Source organism: Dendrobates tinctorius, unplaced genomic scaffold (genome assembly GCF_039654945.1).
Source record: "Dendrobates tinctorius isolate UK_male_01 unplaced genomic scaffold, ASM3965494v1 ptg000156l, whole genome shotgun sequence".
NCBI lineage: Eukaryota > Metazoa > Chordata > Amphibia > Anura > Dendrobatidae > Dendrobates > Dendrobates tinctorius.
This window is the reverse complement of record NW_027361823.1, coordinates 3,284,911-3,296,434: the sequence shown is the minus strand read 5'-3', so window position 1 is coordinate 3,296,434 and position 11,524 is coordinate 3,284,911. Positions and strand designations below refer to the sequence as shown.

Sequence of the window (11,524 nt, the reverse complement as noted above, 5' to 3'; positions counted from 1 at the left end):
GCGCAGGCGGCGTGTAAATCCAGGTATGTCTTCCTGAAGGATTATCCTGAGGTTCCCTGGGAACAGGAAACCAAAACTGAGGAGGAAAGGCAGACCGCCCCCTTTTATCTTTCTGTAGGGCTTCCTGTTCCAAATGGGGCGGATCTGATACCTCCAGTGGGTGCTGTCGTGGCGAAGGGTAAAAAACGTTATTTGTAACAGGAGTTGAACAATTTTGATAACAGAGAATGACTGGGTGTATGGGGTTACCGCTCTTCTGCAACCAGAGTATATTAGAGCAATGCAATAAAATAAACAAACAAAAAAAAAAAAAGGTGTATATAAAGTGGGCGACGACAAAAAAATAACATGTAAATGGAATACGAGGAACACTCATTTTAATATGGAAGGAGAAACAAACGCACTTTTCAAGGTTTCACATAGGATTCAAATGCATAAAAAGTTACATTTCCTTCAAAAACTGTACAGTTACATTCCAGAGTATAAATACTGAAGTATCCTTATGTATCAAGATTACATACTACAGGAAATTTGCATATTAAGATTTATTGAAAGGACTCCGATACAAATTCTACCAGAGGGACACAGCTCTCCCCACCCAGAGACAACAGAAACCTAAGAAAATAAATTAGGCACAGTTTTAACACAAACAAAAAAAAAAAAATTCAGACATTTTAGATGACAAAAAAAACCTGTAAAACATGAATATCGCTGGAACAGCTGCTTTTACCCAGTCAGCCAACTATATATATATTTTTTTAAAGTGTTATGTAGAATTATACATACTCATTCATATATATTATGAAAAAAAAAATTATGCAAAGTTCAAAAGAAACTTCTCATTTACATTGGCTCATTTTAACTCAAAATATTTCAGTCCAAGTCTAAAATAAAAAAAAAAACAACTAAAATGCTGAAAAATAAGCCTTTCAGTTGAGGAATAAAACAAAAAAAAAAATAAGTTGACAGATAAACCGAAACAAAAGTAACCCCCCCCCCCCCCCCCAAAAAAAAAAAGGTGTGTTTTTAGTTGACAGCTTTGGATATTGTACTGCTACTTAAAAAAAGTAATGACAAAACCTTGTCTTTGGCCTATTTTAGCTGTTCCATTAACTTAAACCTTACATCTAAATGTTTCACAGGAATTTTACAGAAAAAAAAAAAAAAAAAAAAAGTATCTGAATGATACATAAAACCATTAACAACAATACTGCATAAGGAGTTCCACCACTACGCAGAGACAGAAAAAGCAAATTACAAAAATAATTACAGAATGGTCCAGAGTGAATAGAAAGGTTTTAAAAAATCCTCAAGACCATGTAGTTTTGTGGGTTCTGTTATACTTTTTTTGTATACCAATTTGTGTTTTGCATGCTTTCAAGTCCACATATTTCCATGCTTTTCATTGTCCGGTTCATATTCTTAATGCTGGTGCTTAGAAGATGTAAGGCATTGTCTATACTATAACTTTGTTGATGTGTCATTGGTACCTAAAACCCCATTGTCTTCATATATTACAACCCCATCAGACTCATCCTCGAGCCCAACTCTATGTTCTGTGTCAGAGTCATTGTCAAATTTCACAATGAAGAAGTCTTCGTTCTCACTGTCTTCGTCCACCGGTTCCTGTAAACTCGGACTTTGTAACGATTCACTGTCACTGTTGGTTCCACATGAGCTGGACGACAGGTCATCCTCGGAATCAGAAAACACCTCCGCACCATGGAAAATATAGCGATTTGGGGACACAAAAAGATATTGAGTGCCTAAAAGACAGAGGGAGAGAGAATTAACCCATACTCCTGCAACGAAGGAAAGCCTGCAGCATTAAAATTGTTGCCTCCTTAACGACTGGGAAGTTTTTGATTTTGTGCACATTCATTTTAATTCTCCTTTTATCATGAGCCATAGCCATTTTTACAGGCGAATTGTAGTTTTGAATCACACCGCTTTATCATGTAATGTATAGAGAAAAAATAGGTAAAAAAAAAAAAACGCCAAATTGTGTTAAAACTGTGAACCTCCCCCACAATTCCACCATTGCTTTTATGACATTTATAATGTGGTATGAATGACCTAGCATTATTATTCTTCAGGTCAATACAGGGGGTCAAAAATTTATCAGAACTTCTAATTGCAAAACGTGATTTTCCTCACCATTTTTGATACTTGTAATTTGTATTTCTGTTAGCGGAACCGTGTCAGGGCTTGTTAGTTGCACACCAAGTTGATATTTTTATTGATGCTATTTTGGCACGTACGACATATTGTTTGCTTTCCATTGCATTTTTTGTAGGGTGTTCAACAATAAAAAAAAAAAAAAAAAAAAAAAAGTGTCATTCAACTCTTTTTCAGAGTTCAACATGCTTAAAGCGAACCTGTCAGCAGAACTCTGGCAAGTAAACTACAGGCATTGTCATGTTGCCGCTAGTAAACTGATTAAAATGATAACTGGGGTGAAGAAATCCATCTTGTGTTTTTTTGTGTAATCAGTGTTAGACGTTTGCAGCTAACGATATGCCCGTGCTCTGTGGTGGGACTGTAGGCAGAGTTATCTTACTGCTCTAGGCCAGAGAAACCAAGGAGAGACCTGCCCACAGGCCGCCCCGAAGCACAAACATGTTCCCCATCACAGAAACAGACTGTGCTTCTATATATTTTCTTTTTTTATTATTTTTACTTTATTTTTTAGACCTCTAAGCCAACCCGCAATCACTTAATCGCTTATGATACATACTGCATTATTGCACTGTTCCAAATATAGCTAAACTGCGATTCTCCTATAGGAGGGCTAATATGGCAGCTTTGGGAGACTTCAGCAGAATCCCAGCTAGCATATAAACACATCTGTGGCCATTTATATTCCACTCAGTGATTAACAGTGGCATTTATTTTGTTTAACAGCAGCAAGTGGAGTTCGCTCTGGCCGCTGCTATAACATACAGATGCAGGCAGTTCCTAAGCCCAGTTCCATATACCTGCTGCATACAACCACTGCAAACATATGATGTAATATTACATGATGTGGACATGAAGAGCTAAAACTATAGAGATGCTTCGGCACTCCGGACTGATATATGACATATCCTAGTGATGGTTTACTCCTAAGAATAGGATATATACTAAATGTTAACTTGTACAGAAAGTCACGAGTGAAACTTAAATTGCCACTGCACAGCATAATTTGATAGCATTAATTTAAACTACCCTTTTAATCAAAAGCTTCAAATATTGCACCACTGGTCAACATGGGAAAGATATTTGTATATCTTGAGATAGGCTGAGGGGAGAACATTGGACTCATGCACAACTGGCAATATTTTAGCATTTGGCATATACACCTACTATGCAAACTAAAGTGTCCTCAGGACTATTAACTACAATCCATCAGTAATCTTTTACTACAAATTTGCGGTACATCACTACCACCATCTCTGTAACCCAAGAAGGGTTAGAATAAAGATTTTAAGCTTCTTATTTATAGTTTCATATGTTTTCCAGTGCAGGCTAGACTGGTATTAGATGACATCTGACTGTCAAAACCTCCCATGGCCATTGTGGCCCATCTGTAAATAATCCGATAAAAACGAGGACAAGATTAATTCCTGATCTTGTCATGTAACTATTTGTCTAAAAGGACAGCTTGGTGATACGCCGGAGCTTCGAAACACTTGACTGATTTACTGGCTTTTATCAACCTGTCATGAAAAATTCAGACCTGCGCACTTACCATCCAGACGCTTGCTTATCTGCTCCTTCGAAGCTTTACTGGTCAGAGCCGTCCTGGATGGATCAATACTGCTCTCTATAAGAAACTTTGTGGAATCTTCATCATTGCTCACTGGAGTCTCAATTGCAGGCTCCGACAACTCGAGTTGTGTGAGATCGCCTTTATCATCAGCACTACCTACACTTATTTGTCCTTTTCCACTTTGAGAAAGTTCAGATTCACTTTCTGAAGAGGGACAATCTTCTAGCGGTGGAGTCAGAGGCAGCTCTGGGTGCGCTAACACATCTTGTCCAGTGCCCACTACTGGTCTAGGGGGCATTATATCTGGAAAAACTGAAGGTATTTTGTTTGGTCGAGGAGGCTTGTCTGTGATTTGAGAAAGTTTCATGGGACTCGTACAAAGTTCTGTATACTTTCCAGCCAGACTCTGACACAATTCATTTATAATGACATCGCAGTCACCGAGTAGTTCAATATCAAAATGCAGATGAGGCAATGGCTCTCTGTTGATTAAAATTTGAGGCACTTCATGAGGGATTGAACCTTAAAAGAAATAAAGCATAATAAAAATCCAAGTACAAGATCAAGTTTAGAAAAAGCTTGAATTTGGGGTCAATAATTCTGGTACCATAAATCTGCATTTACAGAGATAATCCACAATTTTTCATTAAGCCCAGAACAGTAATATAAAACCTTAAAAGGTGCCCAAATGAACTTATCTGGTGCTTCTATTCCATCTTTTACTATTGCTGTTTTTTTTTTTTTTTTTTTTTTTTAAGAGGAGACTGGGCTGACCTATTTCAAAGACTATGAGACTGCCATAGCGGACTGAAAGCTACTAACAGAGCCAAGAATCATCCCGAGTCTATTCTATGTCATATGCATCCCCCTCTCCTCAGTCTCTCATACTTAGGTCATTTTTTCATTGGTAGATCAATTACAAGCTGAGCAACGTATGTAGAGAACAGCGCTGAGTAGTCGGTCATGCAGCAAGGACAGGCAAACCATGTGTGTGTGTGTGTGTGTGTGTGTGTGTGTGTGTGTGTGTGTGTGTGTGTGTATGTGCTGTTGGGGCGTGTGTGTACACTTACACACTATATACTCGAGTATAAGCCAAGTTTTTCAGCACATTTTTAATGCTGAAAAAGCCCCTCTCTGCTTATACTCGAGTCAGGGTCCCACAAGATTAAGGCGGTCACAGGAAGCAGGAGCCGGCTGCTGTGACTAAAGCCTGTGCTCGCTGCTAAAGAGAAATGAATATTCACTGCCAGCACAGTCAACATTCATTTCTCTTTAATAGAGTGCACAATAGTCGCAGCCGCCGAATTCCTGCAGCTGCGGCGTGATCACGTGTTCCTGCTACTTAAAGTAATGAATATTCACTGCCCTCCACTTCTATGCGTGTGGAGAACAGTGAATATTCAATTCCCTTTAGTCGCGGGCACACGTGAAAGCCTGGCAGCTGCAGGAAGCCGGCAGCTGCTGCTACTGTGCCCGCTACTAAACAGCAATGAATATTCACTGCCCTGCATACACATAGTCCTGGCATGGAGAGCAATGAGTATTCCGGCAGCTGTGCTCGGCTTCTAAGCAGCACATGATGTCACTGCCATGCACTGCTCACAAGCATAAATCAGCTGATGGCATCGGAACAAGATGCTGCAAGGGAACACGGGGAAGGTAAGTACCGTAGTATGTTTTTTTTTTATATTTTTTTTAATAGGGGCCATGCATACCAGGACAGGGATGAGGGGGTCATGCATACCAGGACAGGGATTAATGTATACCAGGCTTATACAGCACAGGTTTTCATAAGTAGTATTGCATTAACATTGACTGGGCTACCATTATTTATAGGATTAATATCATGAAAACACCACATTTTTGCAAACTATATTATAGTTAGAAATATTTTTTTCTTTTAATACAGTTACCTTAAAACAAATCTGTCTCCAGCTGTTCTCTATATCATATAAAAGCAGCATGATGTAGGGGGAAGAGACCCTGATTGCACAAATGTATCATTTCCTGGGCTGCTTGCTGCAGTTTTGATAAAATAAGAATTTTTGTGTACTCACCGTAAAATCCTTTTCTCCGAGCCATTCATTGGGGGACACAGAGACAGTGTGTGTGTGTGTGTGTATATAGACAGTGGGTGTTATGCTGCTGCCACTAGGAGGATACTAAGCAAACCAGAAAAAAAAAGGTAACTCCTCCCCTGCAGTATACACCCCGTAGCTGGATATCTCTAGTTCAGTGCTAAAAGCAGAAGGAGCTTAAACAGTCAACAATAACGAACTGTGTCAAAACCTAAGAATCCTACAAATGAGCCAGTAGGCTAAACAGGGCGGGTGCTGTGTCCCCCAATGAATGGCTCGGAGAAAAGGATTTTACAGTGAGTACACAAAAAAATCCCTATTTATCCTACGCCTCATTGGGGGACACAGACAGTGGGACATCCTAAAGCAGTCCCTGGGTGGGGAGCATACATCTGTTAATACCCCATGTACCTCTGAGTTAAGACTGAGGTACTGCCGATTGCAGGATGTGTCCGCCGAGAGCTGCATCTGCAGAGGCCTGAGAATGAATTTGGTAATGTTTTGAAAAGGTATGCAGACTGGACCAAATCGCAGCCTTGCAGACCTGTTCTGCCAAGGCCTGGTGCCGAATGGCCCAAGAAGCGCCCACTGACCGGGTAGAGTGCACCTTAATCCCCGCTGGGACAGGCGCATTCCAGACACGGTAGGATTCCTGAATAGCTGAGCGAATCCACCTGGCTAGCGTTGCTTTGGACGCGGCTAGGCCCTTCCTAAGCCCCTCAGGAAGTATGAACAGGGCATCTGACTTGCGGAAGGGAGCCGTCCGCGAGATGTACCGTCTTAGCGCCCTAACCACATCCAGGGTGTGGAGGGCCTCTCAATGCGATGTTCTGGCGCCCGACAAAAGGAAGGCAAAACAATTTCCTCGTTGAGATGCAAAGAGGAAACGACCTTGGGCAGGAAGGACGGGGACGTCCTGAGAACTACCTTGTCCTGATGAAAATTCAGGAACGGAGAACGGCAGGACAGAGCTGCCAATTCCGAAACTCGCCTGATTGACGTAATTGCTACGAGAAAGACCACTTTCCAAGAGAGGATGGTCAATGACACATCCTGCAGCGGTTAAAAAGGATGCTCTTGTAAGGCCCCGAGAACCAGGTTAAAGGGGTTGTCCGGGCTTTTCACATAATCTCAGTGCATATCTGGGCTGCAGAATGCTGACAAGTAATTTACCTTCTGTCGCCAGTTTGCAGAGTTTGCTAGATATCATCTCTTGCTTGTAAGAAAAACGTCCAGGGGGGTGTGTGTTCTGGCATTGAAATGAGAGCTGGTCGTTTCCTCCTCAGTAGTTTCACTTTCCATAGATCACTGTTCAGCGTGTGTCTGGGGGAGGAGCAGCTGCTCTCTGCACTGAGGATGCTAGAGGGGGAGGATTTGTTACTGTGTGAGGAGGGATAGGCTTCTTCATGTGGTCGGGGAGGGCCTGTTGCTATGGAGGGTGGGGTTGTTGCTATAGAGGGCATGTTTTTAGTAGAGCAGGGGGAAACGACCAGTTCTCATTTCAATGCCAGAACACACCCCCCCTGGACATTTTTCTTACAAGCAAGAGATGTTATCTAGCAAACCCTGCAAACTGGCCAAAGAAGGTAAATTACTTATTGTTAGCATTCTGCAGCCCAGGTATGCACTGAGATTATGTGAAAAGCCCGGACAACCGCTTTAAGGTCCAAAGGTTCTAATGGCTTTCTATAAGGAGGCGCCACATGGGAGACTCCTTGAATAAACATCTTGACCTGAGGTTTGGTGGCAATTCTTTGTTGGAAAAGCACTGACAAGGCCAAAATTTGGCCCTTGAGCGAGCTAAGTGCGAGGCCTGATTTTAGTCCGGATTGAAGAAACTCCAAAATGCCTGGAATGGAGAATACCAGAGGGGAACGACCATGATCCTTGCACCATGAAAATAAGATTTTCCAGGTGCGGTGATAGATACGTCTGGATACGGGCTTCCTAGCACTAATCATAGTGGAGATGACGTCGAGAGAGAATCCAGCCTGTGCTAAAATCCAGGATTCAACGGCCATGCCGTCAAAGACAGGGCCCCGGAGTTCTGGTGGTAAATCGGGCCCTGAGAAAGCAGATCCGAGCGATCTGGAAGTCGCCAGGGGACGTCGGCAACTAGCTGTATTAGTTCCGCATACCATGTTCGGCGCGGCCAATCTGGCGTGACTAGGATCACTGGTACCCCCTCCGCTCTGATCTTCTTGATGACCCTCGGAAGCAAGGGAAGAGGGGGAATGATCTACGGAAGCTGGAACCGGTCCATGGCAGAACTAGGGTGTCCGCTCCGATGGCGCATGGATCGCACGATCGGGCAATGAACCGAGACACCTTGTTGATTAGTCTGGAGGCCATGAGGTCCACATCCGGAGTCCCCCAATGAAGACAGATCTGGTGAAAGACTTCTGGATGAAGAGACCACTCTCCTGAGGCAATGCCTTGGCGACTGAGAAAATCTGCCGCCCAATTTTCTACACCGGGGATGTGAATTGCTGAGATGTATGAATGGCTGGTCTCGCCCCAATGGAGGATGTGACTCACTTCGTGCATGGCCATCCTGCTCCGGGTACCTCCCTGGCGATTGATATACGCTACAGCCGTGGCGTTGTCTGATTGGATCCTGATGGGGTGACCTGCGAGGAGATGGTGGAAACTCCGTAGAGCAAATCTGACGGCTCGTATTTCCAAAATGTTGATGGGGAGATGTGATTCTCAGGTTGACCAACGACCCTGTGCCGTGTGGTGACGAAAGACCGCACCCCAGCCGAGAAGACTTGCGTCGGTGGTTACTACCAATCATCTTACTGGGAGAAAAGATCTCCCTTGATTCAGGGAGGACCTCAGAGTCCACCACTTGAGGGCTTGCCTGACCCGCAGGGACAGAAGGATCCGACGGTCCTGTGCCAAGCTGACAGCAACCCGTGTTGTAAGGGACGGAGATGGAACTGTGCAAACGGAACTGCTTCCATGGCAGCCACCATTTTCCCGAGAACTCTCATGCTGAAACGAATGGAGTGAGAAGCTGGACGGGAAAGAGTCCGCACTGCCTGTTTTCCTTTTCCGGAGGGAGAATGAACAACACGCAGGAAGTGTCCAAGATCATTCCTAAAAAAGAGATTTGCTGAGCCTGTTTCGGGGAAGACTTTGCGAAGTTTATCTTCCACCTCAGGCGTGAAAGTGTATTTACTGTTATCTCCACAGATTCTGAAAGGGTCGTCGAGATACGGTAACACTACTACTCCCCGAGAGTGGAGAATGGCCATGACCTTGGTAAAGACCCTGGGGGCAGTAGCGAGTCCGAAGGGCAAGGCCACGAACTGGAAGTGTTCCTCGTAAATTGCAAAGCGCAGGAACTGCTGGTGAGACGGGCATATCGAAATGTGAAGGTAAGCGTCCTTGATGTCAATGGATGCTAGGAACTCTCCTTTTTCCATGGAAGCGACCACTGACTGGAGAGATTCCATTCGGAAATGCCGAACCGTGACAAACTGATTTAACAGTTTGAGATTCAGAATGGGTCGCATTGTGCCGTCTTTCTTTGGAACCACAAAAAGGTTTGAATAAAATCCTCTGAACCTCTCGTGATGACGGACCGGAATGATGACTCCGTCCCTTAAGAGGGCCTGAACAGCGAAAGGAAAAAGCGAGTTGGAGGGGGGAGCGGAGAACTCTCTTGTATCCGGAGGACACCAGCTCCCTAACCCACTTGTCGTGGACGACCGCGAGCCAGGAGTGGCTGAAGGAAAGTAGGCGGCTGCCTACTTTGTCGGCGTCCGCCGGATACCGCAACAAGTCATTGGGTAGATCTATGAGACCTAGCTCCCTTGAAACAAGAAGCCCTAGGTCTGTACGAGACCTGGGAGCCTCTGTCTCCACGCGGAGACGGACCTGATCCGGAAGAGAAGGTAGAGGATGACCAACCGAAGTTGTTGCGAAAGGAACGAAAACGCGTCGGCTGTTGGTTGCGAGACGACTGAGCAGCTTTTTGTTGAGGGAGGAATTTACTTTTCCCTCCGGTAGCATCAGAAATGAGCTGATCTAGTTTCTCTCCAAAAAGACGACCCGTTTGAAACGGGAGAGAAGTCAAGGATCTTTTAGATGCGGCATCCGCCCGCCAGTCGCGGAGCCATAGGGCTCTTCTAATGGAGATCGCATTAGCGGCAGTTTGAGTAGCGCAATTGGCGGCGTCAAAAGAGGCGTCCGCTGCGTGAATTATCTGCCTGGCGACCGTGGTTGCTTCCGGAGGAAGATTGGTGTCCTGGAAGTAGGTAATCAAGACCTCTGCCCAAGCGGCCATTGCTTGTGTGACCCAAATTGCCGCAAAAGATGGAAAAAGCGCTGCTCCTGAAGCTTCAAAAACTGAACGGGCCAGGTAGCCAATCTGACGATCGGAGGGGTTCCTGATCGAGGAACCCTCGGACACAGAAGCGTTTTTGAAGCCAGACGCGATACAGGCGGGTCCATCGGAGGGGACTGTAACCAATCTTTCATTAGGTCTGGGTCAAAAGGGTATTTAGCCTGAGTAGACTTGTGCCCTGTGAACCGCTTATGCGGATGATCCCTATGTTGCTGAACAACTTCCTTAAAGTCTGGATGGCTGGTAAATAACCTGCGCACACGCCTGGTTTTCTTAAGTGAAATAGGATGTGCTGGAGCAGGAACATTATCCGCATCCAACTTCAGAATCCTGTTAACTGATTCTATAAGAGAATCAAGCGACTCTTGATCAGTTGGGGGATTCTGAGGGGCAGAAGTGTCAGGATCAAATTCAGAGTCGTGCTCGCTGAGAACTCCAGGAGGGAGAGCGAGAGACAGGAGTCGCAGATGCAGAGGCGCGAACAGGGCTAGGGGAAACGTCATGGGTCCGCTTTCTAGAGCCCGACCATCCCTTGAACGAGTACGGCCTCTGCTGGTGGACGGTTCCCGTTCAACGCCAGAGCCTTCCTCAGGGGGTAAGGACGCCTTCTGGCTTAAAGAGCCCTCCCGGAGGGAGAATATAGCCTGGGTCAGAGACTCCACCGACCGTGACAGGGACGCAGCCCACTCAGGGGTACTACACGCAGGAGACCCGTCAGCAGCGGCAGCATGGGGCGATTGCGCCCCGACCTGCGCTCAGTCAGTGTATAACGGATTAGTCTGTGCACTAGGTAAGGCAGACTTGCAAGAGGTACACACGGTAAAAAACGCAGTGTGCTTTTTAGCAGCCCGTTTCGCTTCCTTAGCTTGAGACATAGCGTTCCTGAAAGGGTTAACGGCAGTCTGCTGCAGCTGAAGGGGTTAAGCTTTAATCTGAGGGCAGATGCAGCTTACCCGGTCCTATGCTGTGTCCCCCGGGAGGAATGGCGGTGGCCCTGCAGTGTCACCCAGTATCCGGCAAAATGCTCGCCTCACAGCTCGTATCCAGAGCAGGCTGAGGTAAAAGGATATGGCCCCCGAGACTAGGATTGCGCTTCTCGTCAGGATGAGAGGCGCCAAGGCGAGGGGGCGGCGCCAATAGCGCTGGCGGCGCAATTCAAAATTGCAGCCTAGTAGGCCGGAAAAGCCGGGGGCTAGATTTTTGAGCCTACCCGAGGTAGGCGCTGTTGGGCGGGCCGGCGCTATTTAAATTGTGGCCTAGCAGGCCGGAAAGCCGGGGACTAAATTTTTCGGGCTATCCGCGGTAGCGCCGAGGGAGGGGGGGCGTGCGATGGGGGGAGCT

The 11,524-nt window shown here is 45.6% G+C and overlaps 1 protein-coding gene across 1 annotated transcript in view; it reads right to left on the bottom strand.

Moving 5' to 3' along the window:
• Positions 1-360: 360 nt before the first annotated feature.
• SIRT1 (sirtuin 1) overlaps positions 361-11,524 on the bottom strand; it is a 33,443-nt gene continuing 22,279 nt past the window's right edge. Inside the window, exons 8-9 of the mRNA XM_073548134.1 lie at positions 3,731-4,273; positions 361-1,766 (exon numbers count right to left, since the gene is read on the bottom strand). Of these exons, the coding sequence (XP_073404235.1) occupies positions 1,462-1,766; positions 3,731-4,273 (848 nt within the window). The 3' untranslated portion in view covers positions 361-1,461. The remainder of the gene's footprint in view (positions 1,767-3,730; positions 4,274-11,524) is intronic.